We start from the raw sequence: 23,919 nt of genomic DNA on the forward strand, positions 1-23,919 counted from the left end.
ACAGAATAGATATTAGGTCAAATCCTCGGCCCTGTTCATGCCGCTTCATGATATTCCAGCAACTCAAAGCAACCAGAAATCCAGCAGTTCGAGTTCCCTGGGGAATCTTCTGGTGTCAAGGAAATCCCTGGCTGGTATAAAGCCACTATAGAATCTCTATAACAATACGTCCCCCGACCCCGTATATGTGCTTTTATAGGCTATGTATGTAACCCTTCTGCCAGGTGAAGTCAGCAGCAACACGAGCAGGGTTCAATATCTAGGGGTTCCTCTTAATGCTACACAACAGAACTGGCCCTAGCCCCCCATCCAGTAATCTGGAAAAATTTACCACCACCCTTGAGCACCTCTAGATGGCAAGACTTCCCCACTTGCAAGCACTGAGTCAGTGTATAACAAACGAGAACTTTTATTAAAAGGGAAAGGGAACCCAGCATTAGTTTGGGAAAACACTATGACCATATTTGAAAACGTGATTATAAGCCAACCCTACCCCACAATGCGTTCAGCAGTGTCCTTTGCCTCAGTTTCCCACCTTTTGGTCTGAAAGTCCAAACAAATAAATGTCCCTTTAGCACAACACTCCCTTTTCCCTCCACTGCACCCCACTCACTGTTGGCTGTCCTGGGTTGGCAAAGACCCAGAGTTCAGGGGTGCATTCATGTGGGTTCACTTCTTACCCCTGGAGGGAGGGGAAGCACTGACCAATGCCTTAGCTGCTGCTGACGTTTCTGCAACTGACGCACAGTTGCCATTATTCACTCTGCCGTTGCTGCCTGCTGCTGCCACCTGCAACCGCCGTTCACTCTGGCACTGCTGGCTGCTGCCACGTGCCACTCTCTACAGTGCCACATTCTGAGGTTCCACCACTTAACCTAGCTCTCAGTGGTTTCAGTTCTCTGTAATTTCAGTGGGTAGTGGGGAACATCACTGTTAGTGCAGACTGGGCAGTCTCTTTCACTGCAACACTGTCTCACAGCAGGCCTAACGCTCAGCAGCTAGACCTGGTTATCAATAATTTCTGTTCTGAACAAAACGATGACTGACAATTGAGACTAATCAGCTCTGTCTTTAAATAGCTGAGAGGGGGAAGGTCAAATGGTGTCTAGGACCCTGAGGCAGAGCCCACACCATCAGGTAGGAACACTGTCTCCTCTCCCTAAGAAACCTGACATTTTCTTTAACAACTCTGCATCTGAGACAGGGGATGGTGGGGACTGGCTTCCTGAGCCTACCAGCTTCCACATGCTGCCTGCCATTGCTTCCTACTAAAAGGGATACCTGAGGCATTTGGTGAGGGCTCAGTTAAATCCACTTTACAGGCAGGCAGAGAATGCCTGAGCAAGTACAAAATGCATGGGCGTATTTTTATGAGGGACGATGGTACCTTTATACTACTCTGTGAGCAGCCAGTGGCAGTGGAACCCCTACAAGTTCCAAGTCAGATAGAAGTCTTGCTTCTTAGAGGTGCCCCGGGGTGATGTTACATTTTCCCAGATTAGTGGATGGGGGCCTGAGCCAGTTCAGTCTTGTATTGTTAAGAGGAACCCCTAGATAGTCAACCCGGTCCTTGTTGCTGGCAACTTCACCTGGCAGAAGGGTTACATCAGTATCACTCAGAAGCACATCTTGAGTAAACCATTAATTTGGGAAAACAATTTTGTTATATTTTCAGGAATCACAATTTGAATAAAAGGAGTACTTGTGGCACCTTAGAGACTAACAAATTTATTTGAGCATAAGCTTTCTGATGAAATGAGCTGCGGCTCACGAAAGCTCATGCTCAAATAAATGTGTTAGTCTCTAAGGTGCCACAAGTACTCCTTTTCTTTTTGCGAATACAGACTAACACGGCTGCAACTCTGAAACCTGACAATTTGAATAATGACTCTAGACATGTTAGCTGTACAAACAATAAAGGAAAAACACAATAAAAATATTGGAGATTAAATGATACCCTAGTGCAGAACGAAGGTTGAGCTGCAAATTTAAAAAAAAGATACTGGAATATGTAAAATTGAACTTTATGGGATATACTTGTAATGCTACTGTATCAATTCCAAGATAAGTTATTGGAAATGGTGAGCTATTTAAAAGAAATACTGTTGGAAAGAATTGCCTCCCTTGAAAGGGAAACTAAAAGACTGGAAGATTGCCTGAACTGCAGAAAAACAAAAGCAATATAGAATGCTAATACATGTAAGGGAAGAACTCAGTACATTGCTGTTTGAAAGCTGAGTGGCAAATAAAAGCTACTCAAAAGAGCTATATTTGAAAAGGGCAATAAAGCTGACAAGATTTTGGCTTATCTGCTTAAAGGAGAGCTCATAAGAAAGGTGTTTGTCAAATTAAAACCAAAGAGGGTATGAAGCAAAATCTAATTATTTTATTTTTTATTCTAATAGAATTATTAAATGAGCTTTTCAGGATTTCCAGGCGAATTTACATACCTCACAATATGTAAATATCTTAGAACAGATACAACATTATTTAGAAAAAACAAAACTACCTGTCTTGTCATCAGAAGCAGTGGTGAGCTGAAGCTGGTTCGCGCCAGTTCGCGCAAACCGGTTGTTAAATTTTGAAGCAGTTTTAGAACCGGTTGTTAACCTGCTTCCCTGCAGGGAGCGCTGAGGTTTTGATGGGCTCCGGCCGGGAACTGATGTAATTCCTCCTCCGGCTGCCGGGGGCGCTGCACTGTGGGAGCCATGTGCGCTGCCGCCTGGCCCTGAGCACAAGCCCTGTTGCTGCTGCTGCTCCCCTGGCCCTGGGGCTCCCGATGCTGCCTGGTGGGTCCCCAGCTGCTCTGCTGGGCCTGGGCTACGTCCTGCTGCTCAGGCTACTCCGAGCCGCTCTCCCCGTGAGTACCCACCACCATGCCCACAGCCAGCCCCTGTCTCCAGCCACCCCCACACCCCCTGCCCGCACCAGCCCCTGCCACATGCACCCAATGCCCTGTCTCCAGCCAGCCCCACACCCCCTGCCTGCAGCCAGCCTCTGTCTTCAGCCACCCCCGCACCCTGTGCCCGCACCTCCTGCCCTACCTCCAGCCACCCCACACCCCCTGCCTGCAGCCAGCCCCTGCCACATGCACCCCCTGCCCTACCTCCAGCCACCCCTGCACTCCCTGCCTGCACCCAGCCCCTGCCGCATGCACCCCTGCCCTGCCTCCAGCCACCCCTGCACCCTCTGTCCTGCCTCCAGCCACTCCTGCACCCCGTGCCCGCACCAGCCCCGCACCTCCTGCCCTACCTCCAGCCACCCCTGCACCCCCTGCCTGCAGCCTGCCCCTGCCGCATGCAGCCCCTGACCTACCTCCAGCCACCCCTGCACCCCCTGCCTGCACCCAGCCCCTGCCGCATGCACCCCTGCCCTGCCTCCAGCCACCCCTGCACCCTCTGTCCTGCCTCCAGCCACCCCTGCACCCCGTGCCCGCACCAGCCCCGCACCTCCTGCCCTACCTCCAGCCACCCCTGCACCCCCTGCCTGCAGCCAGCCCCTACCGCATGCACCCCCTGCCTGCAGCCCAGCACCTGCGTCCAGCCACCCCCGCACCAGCCGCGCACAGCCAACCCGTCTCCAGCCACCCCCTGCCCTGCCTCCAGCACCCCCACACCTCCTACCCGCAGCCAGCCCCTGCCGCACCCCTGCCCTGCCCGCAGCCAGCCCGTCTCCAGCCACCCCCGCTTCCCCTGCCTGCAGCCAGCCCCTGTCTCCAGCCACCCCTGCACCCCCTCCGCAGCCAGCCCGTATCCAGCCACCCCCTGCCCTTCCTGCAGCCAGCCCCTACCACACCCCTGGCACCCCTGCCCCTGCTGCAAGCACCCCCTGCCCTGCCCGCAGCCAGCCCCTATCTCCAGCCACCCCCTGCCCTGCCTGCAGCCAGCCCCTGCCACACCCCCTGCCTGCAGCCAACCCCACATGCACCCCCTGCCCTGCCTCTAGCTACCCCTGCACCTCCTGCCTGCAGCCAGCCCCCACCTCCAGCCACCGCTGCCCTTCCCGCAGCCAGCCCGTCTCCAGCCACCCCCACACCCCCTGCTTGCAGCCAGCCCATTTCCAACTACCCCTGCACCTCCTGCCCGCAGCCAACCCCTGCCGCACCCTCTGCCCTGCCAGCCAGCCTCTGTCTCCAGCCACCCCCGCACCCCCTGCCTGCAGCCAGTCCGTCTCCAGCCACCCACACACCCTCTGCCCGCATCCAGCCCCTGCTGCACCTCCTGCCCTGCCCGCAGCCAACCCGTCTCCAGCCACCCCCTGCCCTGCTTCCAGCTACTCCGGCACCCCCTGCCTGCAGCAATCCCCGCACCCCCTGCCTTGCCCACAGCCAGCCCCTGCCACACCCCCTGCCCTGTATCCAGCCAACCCCTGCCACACGCACCCCCTGCCCTGTCCGCAGCCAGCCCCTATCTCCAGCCACCCCCTGTCCTGCCTGCAGCCAGCCGCTGCCGCATCCCTGGCACTCGCTGCCCACACCAGCCCGTCTCCAGCCACCCCTGCACCCCCTGCCTGCACCCAGCCCCTGCCGCATGCACCCCTGCCCTGCCCGCAGCCAGCCCCTGTCTCCAGCCACCTCCTGCCCTGCCTGCAACAGCCCCTGCCCTGCCACAGCCAGCCCGTCTCCAGCCACCCTCGCACCCCCTACCCCGCTCGCAGCCAGCCCCTGCCGCACACACCCCCTGCCCTGCCCGCAGCCAGCCCCTGCCACACGCACCCCCTGCCTGTAGCCAGCCCCTGCCGCACCACCTGCCCTTTAGCCAGCCAACCCCTGCCACACGCACCCCCTGCCCTCCCCGCAGCCAGCCCGTCTCCAGCCACCCCCGCACCCCCTGCCCTGCCCACAGCCAGCCCCTGCCGCACCCCCTGCCCTGCCCGCACCAGCCCCTGCTGCGGCCCGTAGCCAGCCCCTACCTCCAGTCAGCCCCTGCCCTGTCTCCAGCCAGCCCCACACCCCCTTGCCTCCAGCCAACACCGCACCCTCCTGTCTCCAGCCAGCTCTGCACCTCCTGCCTTGCCCGCAGCCAGCCCTGCACCCCCTGCCTCCAGCTAGCCCTGCCCCACGCCCCTGTCTGCAGCTGGCCCCACGTCCACTGGTGCCCTCCAGTTCCCAGGACAGTAACCCTGCACACCTGCTTTAATGGGGGGAGGGGGACAGGGAGCAGCTGGGACCCACACATGTGCACACCCTAGGGTGACCAGACAGCAAGTGTGAAAAATCAGGATGGGGGGTAATAGGAGCCTATATAAGAAAAAGATCCCAAAATCGGGACTCTCCCTATAAAATCGGCACATCTGGTCACCCTAGCGGCGGGGACCCACACATGTAAAACAGAGCTCATTTCTTGTTCAGGCCCATCTTTTTAAAAAAGAACTTCAGGCAGGGTTAACATACATCCATATTTTCCTGGAAAGGTCAGGCTTTTTGGTTCTTAAATCGCCGTTGGGGAGGAATTTTTAAATTTTAAAAATTCCCCCTGGGAAAATATGGACATATGGTAACCCTGTTGGTACAAAAAATACATACTGGGGCACATCTCGTAAGTCAGAACTCTTTATAGGGAACCAGTTGTTAATTTTTGGCAGCTCATCACTGATCAGAAGTTTCAATTAGGTAAAGGGAATGGATATCCTGAGCTAAAACTGAAATTGAAAGTGTTGTAAGCAGCCTAATTCTAGAAAAAGTCTGGGGACCAGATGGCTATATTGCTACTTTTAAAAAAACTTTCCAGCAGTAAAAGCCCCTTTATTGAGTAAGAGCTATTGAAAACTACATGAGAAAAGGGAGTTTCCCAGGCCTCATGCATCCTGCTACCACTACACATATAGGAGAAACACATAGTTGGGCATGAATCCCTCTTTTGATCAATTGCTCTTCTAAATACAGACATTGACATTTATGCCAAAATACTAGCAACAAAATTAGAGACTGAAATTGTCATTGATACATAAAGTCCAAACAGATTTTATTTATGGAAAGCAGTCTTCAGGCAATCTGTGACATCTATTCAGCCCTGTCAAAGAGAAAGGAACCTGCCTTATTACCTCATGATTTAGATAAAGTATTTAACTAGATCAAGTGATCTTCCCAATAGACTGTCTTGAGCAAAATAGATTTTGTTTCGAATTTAGGAAACAGATACCTTATATTTAATCTCAAGAGCTATTTTATTGAATTGCTCCCTTCCTAAAGAAATATTCCTGAAAGAGGGAACAGGATAAGTACAACTTCTTACCACTTCTGTTTGTACTAGTAATAGAAGTGCTTGACAAAAAGTTGGAGCTAATGGGTGTATTACTTGGCCAATAATTTAGACCACAGAACATAAAACAATCCCTTTTTCAGAGGCTCTATTTAATTGTTTACACCATCCTTTATCTTCAATAGCTGCAGTTTTACAGGAATTAGTTTTAGCCAGATACCAATCTACAGAATGAATATTCAAAAGACAGAATTACAAACTATATTGATGAGCAGAAGCTAGAGAACCTTATGTCAAGCTCTTTTAAGTATCTACAAAACTAAAATCTTTAAGTGTACATGTAACTGATTCAGTAGACTTGCTCTGTAAGACTTTTCTTCCCATCTTACAAAAACTTCAGGAGGAATTTAGAAAGTAGAAAAAAGTATGAAAGTTTGATAGCTATAGGAACAATGTAATGAGATCATATTCTAGAATCCTGTTATTTGATGAGAACTCTGCATTAACTCATAGAAAGATTCTATAGACTCATGAGACATGCTGGAGAAACTGCAATACAGAAGGGAATTTACAACACATTATTTGGTTGTAGACCAAAATATAGACATAGTGACAAAAAGAGTAACTGATACTGAAAGTGGGGTTGAAAACAAAAATACAGAAATACTAAATGCTCAATCAAGAAAGCACTTTAAAATGCTTTTCCTGGCAGGGAAACCTATTATAGTGAAGACATGAAAGTCACTGAGCCAGATCCCTGGCTATGATAGCTCAGGAGGTGGTGCAAATAGGTCACAAAGACCTCCTTTATACTCTCCTGATCACAGCTTGGCTGTGTGACATGCTAGCCCTTTAAGTGTTAGTTAGAACAGGATCTGCTGGCTGCAAGGGAACCCCCGTTGCCTCCCAATGCACCATCTGTGGCCTCTGATGGAGCAGCGTGCAGACAGTGATGTAGGAGCCACTATGTTGACTCTACATCATCAGAGGCTCCCTTATGTTTACATGATCTTGCAGTAGGTGATATGCTGACTTTGGGCCGACTGACTGGCAGTGTGGCAGAAGAATCCTCAGTGCAGAATCTGGGCCAGTAAGTCTGCCTTGCTATAGTGATGAATAGAAGGTTGCATGACATGCAATAGAAATGGACAACTAGGTTTATTTCAAAACAAAAGAATATGAAAGCTGTGTAGTCACCTTTCAAAAATTACACAGTAGCCTTCGAGCTTGCAGGAGCGGTAGAGAAAAACTGACAATTTGAGCTGAAACTGGACTCAGTTTAACAAGTAGTGGTAGAGTCTTTGTGTGTTAGTTGAGAAAGGTGTAATTCTTTTGTATGCTCAAATTGTCCCTATATTCTGTGCTGCACAGAGCTTCTGGTTGGACAGCTAAGGTTGGGGAGCTTTAGGGAGCCTGTTATGGCTCCCTGATCCTCAGTGCCAGTCTGTGCCAATATCAGCCCAGTTTAGGTTAGGGAATCCCGGAGGCTGCTGTAACCCAGGCCAACTGGCAACAGTACCCAGGGACCACACATCGGCATGGGATAGTCTGAACACAGCAACTCCCGCCATGCAGCAGCCAATTGCACCTGGGCACACCAGCTGAAAGTTTCAAAAGGCCAGGAGAATTTTTAGCTGCTCAGATCTGGCTGCTTTTAGGCCCCTTTGAGCTGCCACAGTGGCACAAATGGGCTGGGATGCAACCAGGATTTATTAGTAGTATGTTTCCGATACGATGCATTGATATGCATTCAGTAAAAAGCCCCGCAAATATTTGCATAAGGAAATTCGTCTATGGCTGAGAAAGATTGGGTACCCTCAACAGGATATTGTCCCTATCTGTGCTAGTTTTTCCACTGAATCTTCACCGCTGTTTCCATTTTAGCTACATTCAGCCAAGTGTCTTCAAGTCTTATACGCACCCCATTGGACTGGGCTTCAGAGCTGAAGATGCCTGGCTGCATGCGGTTAAGCTGAGTACAGCAAAGCTCTTTGGGGAAAATAATCAAGCAGTAATGGCCTTATGAACTCCTAAATGGGATACCACCCACGTGTATTATCCATGATCGACATGAATTTGAGAAATTTCCATCAAAACCAAACTTGGTAAATTATTATCATAACAGCAGCAAAGCGGATCTGCTTTCAACATAATATGTCCATCTGGGACCAGTGAGAGCTTTATTTGACCTTGTTGATTTGTAGAGTACAAGGAAATAACATAGGGCCAGATTCTCTTGCTGGTGTAAATGGGCAAAACTCCACTTATGTCAATGGAGTTGTACCGATTTACACCAGTCAAGAATACTATCCACGGACTAGTGTAACCAGACTTGGTCTGAGGCCACTGGTACAGCATTTAGAGACTCAGTTCACTTTCAAAGTGATGTGTTAGACTAATAGACTTGATTGATCTGTTAGAGTTACTCTTGTGCTTACACTGAACATAAAATAACACAACTGTGGTTTTATATTACTTTCTCCCATATTCTGATCTGTATGTATGCTCTGTATGTGTGTGTATATCTTTACATATATTTTATTTCCCTTCTGACACTTCTTCCTGTGGACTTACCAGTCTGACAGGCTCATGTTTGTGGGGAGTTGAATCCTCACAGGATTCTGTTTGCGGGTTCGCTGGACAAAATTGCTGCTGGAGCCACACCAAGTGTTACTTATTTGCTGTGGGAGGGAGAGGAGCAACATCTTCTCGCGGCTGTGGTGGTGAAAATGAATTGCTGAAAGGGCCAAGTGAAGAACAGGATCCAAAGCATGGCATGAGACTATCAGGCCAAATAGGCCCATATATATCATCCCATTATCTCTTTTATTAAAGATTCCACTTTTTCTACCTTTTCAACAGAAGCAAACATTGTCCCACATCAAGAGCATATCACCTCTTCAGTTGGGATGACTTTTGAGGTGGGTGAGAGAGAGAGGAAAACACCCCTTTCCAGGTTGACCAGCTGTCCCAGGGAACAAAAGAATGATCTGATCCTGCTGGTCATGAGCTAATGAATGAGATGGAAGAATAATAGACATACATTTATGTATTTATAACCACGTTATATTAATACCCTATGAAAACTGCAATTAGCATCATTATTACTTATTTGTATTATGGTAGTGCCTAGAGGTCAGGGTTCCATCATGCTAGATACAGTACAAACATATAACAAATAGCCAGTTCTTGTCCCCAAGGAGGGTATAATCTATGAAATTTTGTTCACTACACTTGTATTCTGTCAACTAATCCATCTGCATCATGACTACCTCTCACATTCCAATCCTCTAAATAGCTTCAAATCCCCACCATTTTTTAAAACAACCTGAGAAAGGAACTTTTACTTGTTCCTTCCCCATGTATAATCCCAATCACCAACATGCAGATGCAAAATTACATTGGTATGGGAGTAGGATGGGCACTATTCAGTCCTGTATGTGTATAGATGTGAATGCATAAAGTGATTTGATGGCATCAGAACTAGAAATGGGGGCTTTACACCAATGAAAGAGGAAGATTCCCTTCTAACCCTGTAAGGTTCTGAGATACTGAATTCTAAGTCCTTGATGCTATTATATCTAAGTAGAGGTTTCTGTTTATATAGAAATGTTCAAAATTCATGGGTCAGACTATGCCTGTCATTTCAAGCCCCTTGTAATTGGCAATAACAACAACTAAGGCCCTGATCCAGCATAGAACTTAAGTACATGTTCAACTTTAGCATTACACACCTGCTTAAAGTTAAGATGTGCTTAAATACTTCATGGCTTGGGGTTCAGGCAGCCTTGCTTCACAGGCAGACAGGTATGAAAATTACTATTTAAAAAAATGTCTTTAAGACTTTTCTTGAAAATATGGAGAGACATACGGTGGTACATACGATGTAGTAAAAATATTTTGTCAGCCCTTCTTTGGGATAACATTTCTAACTCACTCAGTTTTGCTGCTAATCAGTAATAGGAAAATAAAATATTAGAAATAAGATACTTCTGAAATCTTATTTTGGATTTCTTTTGACTAGCAAGTAGTAATCATACACCACCAGCTTTCCATTCAATACTACAAAACTTATTTAACTTCTTTCATTCCTTCTTTGTCATCTCTTTATTACTCTTTGATTTAGTTCACTTATTGCATTCCTTCTTCCTAAAGTACCAGTTTCTTGCATGCTCATCACTTTGTTCCACTTCCTTCCTTTTCTTTATTCTTTGGTGAGCCCAGTCATTGTGCTGGGTATTGAACAATACATATTATAGAAGAAGACATTTCCTATGACTTCAGGAGCCTTCACTCTATTTCGACAGACAATACAGTTCAGACACATGATTCACAAGATAATCAGAGAGTGGAAAGTTCAATCTCAAAGCAGTTTGAGGCTCATGAATTTTAAAATTATCTTTGGAGGGCTATCATTACATGGTTTCACAGAAGTAGTATTAATCCCTCGAGCAGGGATTGAACAGAGAGAGACATGACTTGGTGCACCAGGAGGGAATCAATTCCAATTGAAGAAGGCAGAATGGAAGACGGCATAAAGGTGCTAGTTGTGGAGAGAGGGGGAGGGAGTGGTGCATAGGAGACTTGGGCTCCATTGTTTTCCTCCACGCATTCTACTGAGCTCTTTCAGTGCGGAAGGACTGCATGAGCTCTGAGAATATTTCATCGCAAGTGTGTTTTTTTCGCCTTCTAATCTGCGCTAGCCCCTGGGATGGAGATAATAGGGGCAGTGTAGAAACATTTTCAGCTGTGGGAGGAAAAAAGGGAGAGTAGTATTTAAAAAGATACATTTTAGAAAACAAAGGAAAGACTATTTCACAGTGAATCAAGCACTTCACATTACATAGCACATGTGCTTTTGCTACAAGGTCGCATTTTGCCTCTTATATTGAGTGCCCGCCGGTTTGGCATGAGACATCACACACGCTCGGCTGGGCAACAGAATTCGGCTTGCAGGCATCCATGGTAAGGCACGGGTTTTGGCTTCTTCAACCTTCATAACATGTGGGAACGGTTTCAAACAGCAGCGCCCTCCTTTCCCATTTCTCCTTTCCCAAGCAAAGCCCATTGGGTTGGCCATTTAAAAGGAGGGACTGTGGTTTTAGGGTGAATGTGCAGCACAACCCAATCGCCCCCCTCACAATTCTCTGGGATGATCGCTTCATCCCCTTCCCCCCCCACTACCACCACGTGGCTAGTATCAGGGAAGATCCTGGTCAGCCAAACGCAAACAGCTCAGCATGAACGGGCCTCCCCCCATCACGTGGCTAACAGCAGGGATGATTTCTTTTCTGCCAAAGGCAAACAGCCCAGCAGGAACGGGTGCCTCTGAATGTCCCCTTAAACAAATTTCCTGTATTTCAACCAGGTCACCATGAATGATATCACTCTCCTGAGGCTAACACAGAGAGTACCTCCAGGAGAGCTTCATGGAGATGTCCCTGGAGGATTTCCGCTCCATCCCTAGACACGTTAACAGACTTTTCCAGTAGCTATGCTGGCCGCAAATGCATCCCAAGTCTTCAGGACAAATTAATCATTAAACGCGCTTGCTTTTAAACCCTGTATTATATTTACAAAGGTACACTCACCAGAGGTGCCTTCTCTGGCTTCATGGTCCGGGAGCCCGCCTTGGGAGGGTTGGGACGGTATTGGCTCCAGGGTGATGAACAGTTCCTGGCTGCTGGGGAGAAGGTGTTCTCCGCTTGCCTGCTGTGCGCTATCCTCAACCTCCTCATCTTCCTCATCCACAAAATCCTCATCTCTGTTGTGAGAGATTCCCCCCTTGCAGGTGTCCACGGACAGTGGTGGGGAAGTGGTAGGGGCGCCCCCTAGAATTGCATGCAGCTCATCACAGAAGCAGCATGTATGGGGCTCTGACCCGGAGCAACCATTTGCATCCTTTGTTTTTTGGTAGGCTTGCCTCAGCTCCTCAACTTCCACGCGGCACTGCTGTGTGTCCCTGTTGTAGCCTCTGTCCATCATGCCCTTGGAGATTTTGGCAAATATAGTGGCATTTCATCTTTTGGAACGGAGTTCTGCCTGCACGGATTCTTCTCCCCATACAGTGATCAGATCCCGTATCTCCCGTTCGATCCATGCTGGAGCTCTTTTGCGATTCTGGGACTCCATGATGACCTGTCCTGATGAGCTCTGCATGGTCACCTGTGCTGATCAGCTCGCCATGCTGGCCAAACAGGAAATGAAATTAAAAAGTTCCCAGAGCTTTTCCTGTCTACCTGGCCACTGCATCTGAGTTGAGAGTGCTGTCCAGAACGGTCACAATGGAGCACTCTGGATAGCTCCTGGAGGCCAATACCATTGAATTGCATCCACACTACCCCTAATTTAACTCAGCAAGGTTGATTTTAGCACTACTCCCCTCGCCGGGGAGGAGTACAGAAATCGATTTTAAGAGCCCTTTAAGTCAACAAAACAGGCTTGGTCATGTGGACAGGTGCAGGATTAAATTGTCCTAACACTGCTAAATTTGACCTGAACTCATAGTGTAGACCAGGGCTAAGAGAGGTCAGAAAAAACGGTGGCACAAACCCCATGACTATTTTGTGAAAAAATGTCAAGGGAAGTATTAAACTTTACATTGCAAATTCTCATGTTTAGTTATTTGGTATGATCCAGTTGCCTTCAGTAACCTTTTGGGCAAAATTTTCAAATAGGCTTCAAAAATTGCAGCTGCATACTTTTGTGGACAAATGTCATTTTGCAAGAGCAAATTAGTTTGGGAAATGCTGACAATTCAGTTGCTGAATAGCCACCAAAAAACAACCACCCCACAACAACTGGCTAGACTATAAATCTCAAAAGGAGATTTGCTACACCAATTACTGGAATTACTTCACTCTCTTTTAGAGGTGTATTCATTACTCACAAACAAGCAGGATAAACTAGATGGAATTTACAGTTTTCCTCAGGAGATTCTGCTGGTATACAACAAAAATGTAGACAACCAATATGCTTTTTGTTTGAAAGCATCATAGTAAGCCTTTCGCAATAACTGCTATGTAGCATTTACTGATCTGGAGAAGGCATATGACTTGGTTCTGTGGGAGCTGGTGTTTGGAGTATTGTGATGATGGAGATGATAGCAGAGCTCTATCGAGGCTCAACAGCTAAGGTGACAACAATCCATAGAATTTCAGGGAGTTCTGAGGTGATGGTAGGATTGAGACAAAGCAGTGTGCTGAGGCTTTTTCATTTTATCCTAGTTATGGGCTTAACTAGCAGGAAACCAAGCCTGTGGAGACAGAGAAAACTAATGTATGCTGCTGTCAGCCAAAAGGGCCAAATGATCAAAGAGGAATTGGTATCAAAGTGGGCATCTGTGTTTGAAGACCATGATTTGGAGTTAAACACAAAGAAAACTGAAGTTATGCAAGTAGCGAAGGTGGAAGAAGAGCTGTTAATTGAAGTTGCAGGAGAGACGCTGAATCAGAAGACAATTTGTGTACTTCGGAAGTACACTTAGTGCCATTGTTGAGAGATCTGGAGAATTGAAGAGAAGAACCCAATGTACATGGGTGACAGTGAAAGAAGTAGCAGGAGTACCGCGGGACCAGCAATTAAGTAACAAACTAATAGGGATAGTGGATCGGGCATGTGTGTGTACCCCCTGCCTGCTCTATCATTTGGAAATGGTGGGTCTTATGAAAATGGAAGAATAGATGCAGGTAGTAGAAAATACTATGAGGTGAATGGCAGGCAAGCAGAGGGTAAACAGAGCATTCATGGTAGAAATGAGGGGGAAAATGAACTTGGGATTCTCAGTAATGGATGGGCTGGACATGTGGTAAGAACAGAAGAAAAACAATCAGCAAAGAAAGCATGGGTGGAAGAGGACAGCAAGAAATGATATGAAAGACTTTGTCAAGAGATGTTTGAAGAGGAAAGGGTTGGCACAGAAAGACCTACAAACCTGTGCCATGGACCAGAAGGAGTGGCAAAGAATCACGGGCACCTCTGATTCCATGCAAGTGAGAAAAAGGAGTCAAAAAAGTCTGTGGACTGGCACACCAAAAACCCTAACCTCCTTGTCCCAAGCAGTGACAGGCATAGTGGACTGTAAATAGAGGCTAGTGTCCAGTGTCTGCTTACCCATCCACAGACCACGTCTTTGATGTAGGTGATGACCAGTAGCCTAGGTAACAGGGTTCAGCAACCTGGAATTTGGCATCATGCTGATCAATGAAAGATAGGTCAGGCAGATCATCCAGCTAGATCATCCACAAACTGATTTTAGATGAGGTGTTTTTCCTTGCTCCTAGCTAGGCACTGGAATAGCAATACATGAAATTGCTTTTTTCTATCTTCAACATTTCTTTTGGTATGGCCTAGCCACACATTCATCACCTCCAGGGTTCCCTGAAACTATTTCATTCAACACAGAGAGGCTTGCCTTGTGGGTAAGAGAGAAAGACAACATATCACATGACTGCTTCAGATGCTACAGTCCATATCTAGTTCCAGTAGCTTTTCAAGGTCTTACTCTTTGCAGCATTCTTTAGGCAAGGGTCTACCTATCTCAGAAACCACTTCATTCTTCAGGCCATGATAACACTGCCATCAGTGGGGATGTTTCCACTTGACACAGTCCACATTGAAACTTGGGAGCCCAGAATTTACTCAGTGGAAGGCTGTCTGCGACAGGAGACAAGGATGAACCTAATCTTGCTACTTTTAGTGCAAAATGTAAGATTTCTCTTCTTGTAGACCTTCCCTCAATAAAAGTTATCACAGGGTAGTATCGTGAAATCTCTCTTGGATATAAACAATAGCACACGGGTATAAAAAACTGCCATTGACTGTCCATGGGATCTTTGATCCTAAATCCCTTTAGAAAATAAGATTTAGGCTCCTACATCAGTTATCTGTCATTGAGCACCACAGTGCCCAAATACCTTTAAAAATTTGGGCCACAGCGTCTTAGAAATGCATAGAGAGATTTGTGAGTAAATCTCAGTGAAGTAGTTTGAATATATGGTTTGATCGACACAAACTTGTAACCCTACGTTTCAGTAGTTTCCCTAGTGTAAAACATAAATAATGTATGTAGCTATAATCTTTCTTGTGTCTAACTTTACTTCAATTCTTTATGACAACAAAGTTAGCAAAATTATGGCTTGCAGCATTAAAGTCAAGGGGAATTTTGTCATTGACTTACTTATATGGGATTATGATCAGGTCCGCAGTGAAGAAAGGCTACTACTGTAGCTTAGATTTTCTCTGGTAGTAATTTTAAGTGTTTCATTTTAACTTCATTATGAGAAAGCAGTTTAATAAGGACATTTTTCAAATGAATAGTTTGCTTGTGTCATATTTAGAAGTATTTTTGGCAGCAGGGGATTGTTTGATGGGATCTTTGACTATTAGTGGTAAATATGCCCAATAGCCTGTGATGGGACACTAGATAGGGTGGGATCTGAGTTACTACAGAGAGTTCTTTCCTGGGTGTCTGGCTGGTGAGTCTTGCCCAAATGCTCAGGGTTTAGCTGATCGCCATATTTGGGGTCGGGAAGGAATTTTCCTTCAGAGCAGACTGGCAGAGGCCCTGGGGGGTTTTTGCCTTCCTCTGCAGCGTGGGGTCACTTGCTGGAGGATTCTCTGCACCTTGAAGTCTTTAAACCTCAAGTTGAGGACTTCAGTAGCTCAGATATAGGTCAGGGGTTTGTTACAGGAGTGGGTGGGTGAGATTCTGTGACCTGCGTTGTGCAGGAGGTCAGACTATACGATCATAATGGTCCCTTCTGACCTTAAAGTCTATGAGCATCCACCTATATTTACTATAGAGTTCATTTTGTTTTAAACGTTTTGACAATGCCATTATATGTGGTTACCAGTAAGTGCAGCATAGTGAAAAACAAAATATTTAAATATCATTTATTCCTTCACTTTTACTTGTAGAGTTCCAAGTTCAGGGATTCCTATTTTTATTTCACCCAAAAATAAGACAAATGTAGTAGAAAGATAATAATATAGGGCAAGAGAGCGATGAATTGGCTACTAATTTAGGAGAACCAGAAGTGAAAACCTGAAAGTGGCAAAGGGAAAATTTTTAATTGCAATGATGAGTTCAAGCCAAAGGAATATGTTATCAAAGTCTGTAGTTGAGCTACCATTACTAATGTTGCTCAAGAAGAGTTAAGATAAAATATTTAATAAATTGGTATACAAAATGATCCTGCATTGGACTAGATGATCTAGGAGCTCTTTCTAACTGAACACTCTGTAAATTTATGAAAACCTGATGAGACCACTAAACACCTGTGGACGTGTGCATGGAGCTTCTGTCCCATGCCCCTGTCCCCCCATTTTTAGAGGCATTCGAAAATCACTACCTATTCAAAACCCAAATTCTTTATTTCAAAAATCAGTTAAGGTTGTTAAGTGACAATAATGTAGTTACCTACTATATTTACAAAACCCAAGCACTTGAAAACAAGAAATGAATTCGTCCAGATATTATGACCACATAATGAGCAACCACATTTGTATCAAAAATAAAGAAAGGGCTTTTTGGTGTGGAATGCAGGCGAAACAGTAATTTTACCACATCATGGAATTTTCTTTTGAAAAGTAGTCCAGGATGGGTGAGAAGTCAACAATGAAAATATTCTCCATCTCTATGGGTGGTTTTCCCGCTCTGGCAGTTTCACTATTGCCATTTTCAAATAATGGCAATTTCTGAAGGTTGTTTTTTTTTTTTAAATTCTGGACCTTGAATAATACTGCCTCTTGTACCAGCCAATATCAAAACCTACCACTGCTTAAAATTGTGACATAGTGTGATTTTGTTGGAAAGAGCAAAGGACACAGTGGACACTTTGCAAACAAAATAAAACAAACTTTGTTGTCAGTGAAACTTTAAATCATATCCTAAATTTGAAAACATGGGGATTTTAAGTTTTCTTCATTTTGGGGTATGTTGCTTTTTATTTTTAAGTTATATGGGAGATTAAAATCAGCCTTATAATGGGATTATGACTGCAACTTTTACTAGCTATCACCAGTAAAACAACAGACACTATCAGAGCTGCAGGCTTCTAGAGTTTGGCTTAAGGAAGATCTCTTACTTACCTCTTATAATGCCCAATACTGCACCCACTAAAATCAATATAAAAAACTCCCGTTGCCATTGACATCAGTGAGTGCAGGATTGGGCCCCAAACTGTCCACAACAAACAGTAAAATTTTTTGCTTAACGACACCCTCTTGTTTTCAGTTATATTGAACATATTGGTTTTTAACTTTTTTTATAGATAGTTTGAAGGAGGAGCAACAGGCCATTTTTGAGATAGAAATTGACAGAAACTTTAATCTAAAATTAAAGTTTTTAAATGGCTAATATTTTTATGACCTGTAAATGAAAACTAGTTTGAAGAATTTTCTCCAAATCTGTACAGAAATGTTTTCCTTTGCCTTAAGAGTAAATGTGACCACAGTCAGGTCAAATCGATTTTCCAAGCCAAAATTATAGCAGAAACTGATTGCAACCTTAACTACAGAGAGGCTGCTGCATCTCCATAATATTTTTACCACCTGGACTTAAGTTGATGTGACCACAGTAGGTCTGTCCTAGTTGAAAGAACCATAAGCTTGTATCTCTCTCTCATTATAGGCTTACAAGTGTGGTGGACAGATAATTTGTTACTTAATGTTTTAGCATACAACCTTCATTGGAGGCTTACAAGCTATTATATACTCAGATTTTTCAGATTTCCATTCACTGTGGTTAAGCTCTTTTTTTAAGATGAGTTGAGTCACTACTGTGAGTGATTTTCCATACTGAACCAGTTAAGAAAATCAAAACATGTACGAGTATTACTTGTCATGTTCTTACTTTAGTACAGATTATCTATTTGTAGTTTGTTATGGATATTTTACATAACTAGCTTCCAGATACCTGGAACTGTCTTCCACTAAAACCATGTAAGGTTATATGATCAACAGACTGCCACATTATTTAAACTAAGCCTTTAGATATTGGAAACAATAAATACTACTTACTAATCCTTATATAACATTGTTGTGTGTTTAAAGAATTTTACAAATATAAGTAATCCTCACAATAATCCTGTGAAATAAATTACTATTATTAGCAATAAAACATAGGGCCCAATCCCCAACAGATGTATCTCCATAATTGAACTGTGCCAGTTTACATAAGAGGGGTTTTGGCTCAGTCTAGAATGAAAGTTTCCAAATTCTGAATATTGGAACACTTGCTGGTGATCCATGGAGAGCTGCCCCCCCACTTCGTATTTCCAACTGCTAAATTGCATTAAAAGAAGGTACAACATTTTTAAGAAACGTTTTGCCAATATTACTTTTTCACATATTTAATTGCTGTGGATGCTACAGAGATATTATGGAATGCAAAGGGTGGGCAAGAGGTGGTCTGCAAAATTAAGAGTGGGAAAGCAAATGGTCTCTAATACAATACCTGTATTAAAATGTGATCTGTACTATTAGGAACCCATGATCCAGAACACATTCCAGTTTCTTGTGCTGTGCCCCTGGCATCGGCTTTTCTACCAGCATGTTACTACCTATTCCTAAAAAGCTACAGAGTGGTTTGGTCTTTACAAAATATCCACTGCATGCAATACTGTCTTTACTAGATGACTTACCTAATGGATTAATTAAACCTGTACTAAAATATCCTATGAAGTCAAATTGTGCCATACAACTCATTTAGGTAACTCATTATTTCCTGGATCTTATCTTTCAGAAAACATACCTGAGAAGTATTTGTCTCTACTGCCAGCAGTATCTTATTCTGAAGAGACATTTTCTCAGCTTTTTAAATAATGCAACTGGAATAACCATCTTCATTCTTTGGTAATTATAATTTTAAAAAACAAAACTAGTAAATAAATAATTATTTGTAATTGTGCAGTATCTTTCTCCCAATGATCTCCAGTCACTTTACAAAGCTGGATTCCCCAGGGGTCCGTTCCCCAATCTCCACCCCCCGCCGCCCCAGTGCTTTGTGCTCCACATCCCATGTTCCCGTTGCCCCACTATGTGCCCTGCATGCTCACTCCCCACCCCTTTTTTGGGTCAAGTCTCCCTAATAGGGACTGTCTTGTCCTGTCCCAACAGTACCTTCCTCCATCTCATTGGGAAGAGGGCTGGTGAGTGTCCTCTGTCCTCTCATTGCTCTAGGTTCATTGGGAGGGAATTCTTCCTCTCCTTTCCTGTAAGTGTGGACAACAGGAAGGAAGCTGGATTCTTTCCTCTGGATCCACCTGCTGTTTGAACTGGGTGCCACCTCTGCCTTTCAGCTGGTTAGCCCCTAAGGAGAGTGAGAGAAGAACGCTAAATCTGCCACTGCTGCACACAAAATCAGCAGAAGGGCTGGAACTGGCCTTCCCTTACCTCCCCTGTGCCACAGGCTCAAAGACATTATTGCTCCCTCCTGCTTGGGAGTTTGAGGGAAATGTCCCACTCTTCTCCCCCAAAAGAATCCTCCAATGGTTGCATCTATGATTGAGGCCTTCATTTTCAAAAACGTCCACCAAGTTTGGGGTGCCAAACTTGAGACTCTAGATCCACAGAAGGAACTAAGGGTTTGTCTACATGACAAGTTAGCAAGGCAGCAAGAATCTATAGTGCACCTATTTGCCACACAGTCATGTCCAGGGCAGTGAAAGTGTTGGAGTGCAGCTTAATGTACTAGACTTTCAAGTAGTAGTAATCCAAGTGCACTCCGGGACTTTCACTGCGCTGTATGTGTCCACATGGGATGTTACTGCACAGCAAACTGGTGCACTGTAGATTCACAACGTGGCTTGCTGCACAGTAAATTGCTGTGTAGACAAGCCCTTAGATTCAGCATTGCAGTGCTTAACATTTAGGGACCCTGTCACATAGAAGCATCCACAGCTCCAAGCTAGGTGTCCAGATGCTCTGTACAATGCATGAAGCAAGTTAGGTGCCTAAGAATAGGATTCACAGAAGCGGGCAGCAGGTGAAGATGGTGGTGCTGCTGTCAGCCCCCTTATATCTTATAGCCCCACTGTGTAGAGCAGTCATCTAAGATGAGGGAGACTTGGGGTCAAGTCCCTACTCTGCCTGATTTAAACCAGGTACCTGAACCCAGGTGTCCCACCTCCCAGGTGAATGTCATAACCACAGGGCTATAGGATATTCCAAGTGAAAGCTCTCAATCTCTGCCGTTGATCCTGTTCCACTTTGTATAAAATGCTTACTATTTTTGGGGCAGGGAGTAGGACCTGGGTCTACCAGGTGAGTGCCCAAACCACTAGACTATAGAGTCATTGTCTCACTCTCTATCACTTTAACCCAACAACTATTTAAGTACTTTCTAAGGGACTTTACCACAGAAACTTAGGAATCTCAGGGTAAGATGGCAGCTGAGCAAGAGTTTTGATAATCTAAATTTTGGATTATGGATCTAGCCCTAAGGGCCTGATTTTCAGAGGCACCCACAGTTTTAGTTAAACATCAGTGGGACATATGGATGCTTCTGAAAATCAGGCTTAAGGTGTTTCAAGATTGGCACCCAAACTGAAGATACTTGACATTGTGACCAAACCAACCTTCAACCAACATCTACTTGATTCTGTTGGCATGTTCCCATCTTTCCCATCTTGCTCCTCAGACCATTGAAAGTGTGTGTGGATGGTGTACGTGCACTCATCCGAAACATTTTTGTGAAGGGTCTTTTTTAAAAAAAAAATCTGTCAGCTGTTTGACCTATTGGACATTTGGAATATTAGTTGTTGTTCTGGTGGAATCCAGGTAAGACAATCAAAGGTGCACGACAAAGGCAAACTATCATACGGCTTTGCAGTCACTCACAATATTATCACCAAAATGTGTTTATGTGTATGACTGGGAACCATGTGATAAATTAGAGGGGTATAAGATAATCTACACATGAAGATAAAATTGAACAAGCAAGTTATATATGTGTACTTATCACATGCCTGTGACTACATTACCTGCCCACTGATCAATCTCTGTGATTATATTTGACTATTTCAAACCATTGAGCGGCTTAAAACAACTGCCATTTATTTTAAAATCAACCAGTCAAATAAATATTTCCTCCTTCTCTCCCAATATTACCTGTATTGCTGTAATACCTAGAGGCCGCCAATTAAAGAATAAGAGTGAGGCACACATAAACAGTTCCTGTTCCTAAATTCTTACAGTCTAATGTGGAAGGAATTCTTCCCTGCGGTTCAAGATGGAAAGATTCAGTCCTAAGCCAGTGACAGCTTTTTATATATCAAAAGTTATAGCTTAAAAATCCAGTAGCCCACACCTTCACAGGGCTAAAAACAGGCACTCTACTATTTGGAAGAAGAAATTCCTTCCTCAGTGGGACTCAGAGCTTGAATCTAGCCTTGGACGAGGCTGAGCTGTAAGACTTCAAATTTGTGACATTTTTATATCTAGGAAGAACAATTTTAGGTATTTTACTTTAAATAGTTTTAACCTCTCACTCTGGGCCCTGTGGAACTGGACCCTCTTTAAAGTTGGTAACATTAATTTATCAGTAATATATATGGACATATGCAAGATGATGTGAGATAAACATTTTATCACCAGGAGATAAAATGATGTTTAATATAATTTACTTGTGGCTTTCCATTTCTGAGTAAGGGAATCATCCCAGACTCCTGCTGATTAAAACCCTCATACCAGTACATATCATCAGTATTCCCTATATATATTTCATGATTCCACACTTTATCAGAGGGCTTCACTGTCTGTTACATACTCCTGCATATGTGGCATATATGTAATATGATACTGCTTTTCTGCGAACCACTCTTAGTTACATTATTATCTTCAGAAAAGATGTGTGTATGTTACTAAATATTCAAATTGTTTTTGTGGTTGTTTTGTTTTAGCTGCATCAGTGCATATCTACCAAGAATAGAAGCTGAAAGAAGAAGGTGGGAGGCGGTTATAGAGGATTTGCATGTGATTAAAGGCATAACTGATGTAAGTTCACAAAGCGATAACGTTTCATAGAATCATATGGTTAGGAAGAGACCTGGAGCTGGTTGTCTAGCCGAGTGCTTAAATAGTAAGTAAGTGGGGAGAGAAGGGAGGGGAAGAGAGAACTCATGTAATGTTGTAGCACAGGAATAAGCAGGGGAGTAGATAACAATATGTGACACTTAGAGTGGACTCTGCATTACAGCCCCTTTAAGTGTTTTCTCTTCAATTTGTATTCCTTCAGTGCTCTATTTTAATCTCTGCAGTATTTGTTCTTAGTCAGATAAAACAAGAAGATGGTTTTTCTGAAGAGAAGAATTGGGAGTAGGCTTCTTCTGAGAAAGTACTACTAGAACTCAGCTCCGGAAATGTGCTTCTTACTTTGAGCTTCATGCTGTGAGGTGCTGGGGAATCTCATGCTTACAAGGGCCTCATGCTGTGAGGTGCTGGGGAATATCAATGTCCAGTGACTTCAGTGATCTCCAGCATCTTGCAGGATTGACCCTTTGAGCACTGAGCTAGGCCATTCCTCTGGTAGGATTGACTTTATTATCCCTAAACTCAAGAATTATTATTTATATATCCAAATCTGTTTTCTTTTAGAGCACTGATGCCTGTTTATACACTACATATACAGACAAGCCAGTAAGTACATTTTGTAAATTTGACCTAGATTGGTCTAAGGGTGATATCCTTATTTCTTCTGAAGTGACCAGCTAAAGGCAATTGATGTTTAATTTGATCAAAGCTTCTGAAACCAAATCATTTGCATTAAAAATAAGTTCCCATTCTTTATGTGTATTAATCAGGATGACTGTAAGCAGATATGGCTACTGAATCATTGGCTACAGAAATTTGTCAATTAAAAAGGCTATAGAAGTTTGTCAATTGACAAAATGATTTTTATCAAAAGGAAGAACTTTCCTTTTTGTCAAAAGAAAACATGATTCTCCAACGTTGTGCACTCTGCTAGAGCATTCTAAAATAGTGTTAAGATCTAAACTGCATAGGCATTCACCATCAGATAGTTTCTAATTGGAGGAATGGCAAAGCTAGGGATAACTACCTTATACATTTATTTCAGTTTAGGGGATATAATTTATACCACAATCATCAGAGAGGTCATGGAGCCAATCTAATTTTAAAATGATCTCCTCAATGGAGCTTCTACACTCTCCTAGGAAGACTGTTCCATAGCCTAATATATATTATGTCAGCAAGGTTTTCTTGATAGCCAAAACTTTTAGTTTTTTTTTAAGAGAGAGGCAATATAGTCCCATGGACAAGGCATGGCTTTGGGAATCAGAACACCTGGGTTCTGTTCCTGGCTCTATCACTGACCTGCTGTGGTACCTGAGGCAAAATCAATCCATCTCTGTTTCTCCATCTGTAAAATAGAAATAGTGATACTTCCTTTTAAAAAAAATTGTTTGAGAGTTATGGATGGAAATTGCTATCAGAGCTAAGTATTAATAATAACTTGATCCTATTATTCTTAATTATACCCCAAAGTATATCCTAATTAATTCCCATTCTATCTTGGTATTTACATTTTTCACCAAGCCTGTTATGTCCTGACACACCTTTAAATGTAATTTAACCAAGCTACACATTAATTCTCATGATCAGTGTAGATATTTACAAATATTTGCATAGCAAAACAAATACACAGTAGATCAAAATCAGCTACTAGTTTGCAAAATTATATACCACATGTGGACCTATT

The 23,919-nt window shown here is 44.1% G+C and overlaps 1 protein-coding gene across 1 annotated transcript in view; it reads left to right on the plus strand.

Moving 5' to 3' along the window:
• The window catches only part of IL15 (interleukin 15), an 80,129-nt gene that overhangs the window by 51,927 nt on the left and 4,283 nt on the right, over positions 1 to 23,919 (plus strand). The window contains exons 3-5 of the mRNA XM_038399585.2: positions 18,946 to 19,055; positions 22,103 to 22,196; positions 22,797 to 22,838. Coding sequence (XP_038255513.1) covers positions 18,946 to 19,055; positions 22,103 to 22,196; positions 22,797 to 22,838 — 246 coding nt within the window. The remainder of the gene's footprint in view (positions 1 to 18,945; positions 19,056 to 22,102; positions 22,197 to 22,796; positions 22,839 to 23,919) is intronic.

The sequence above is a fragment of the Dermochelys coriacea genome, chromosome 4 (assembly GCF_009764565.3).
Source record: "Dermochelys coriacea isolate rDerCor1 chromosome 4, rDerCor1.pri.v4, whole genome shotgun sequence".
NCBI lineage: Eukaryota > Metazoa > Chordata > Testudines > Dermochelyidae > Dermochelys > Dermochelys coriacea.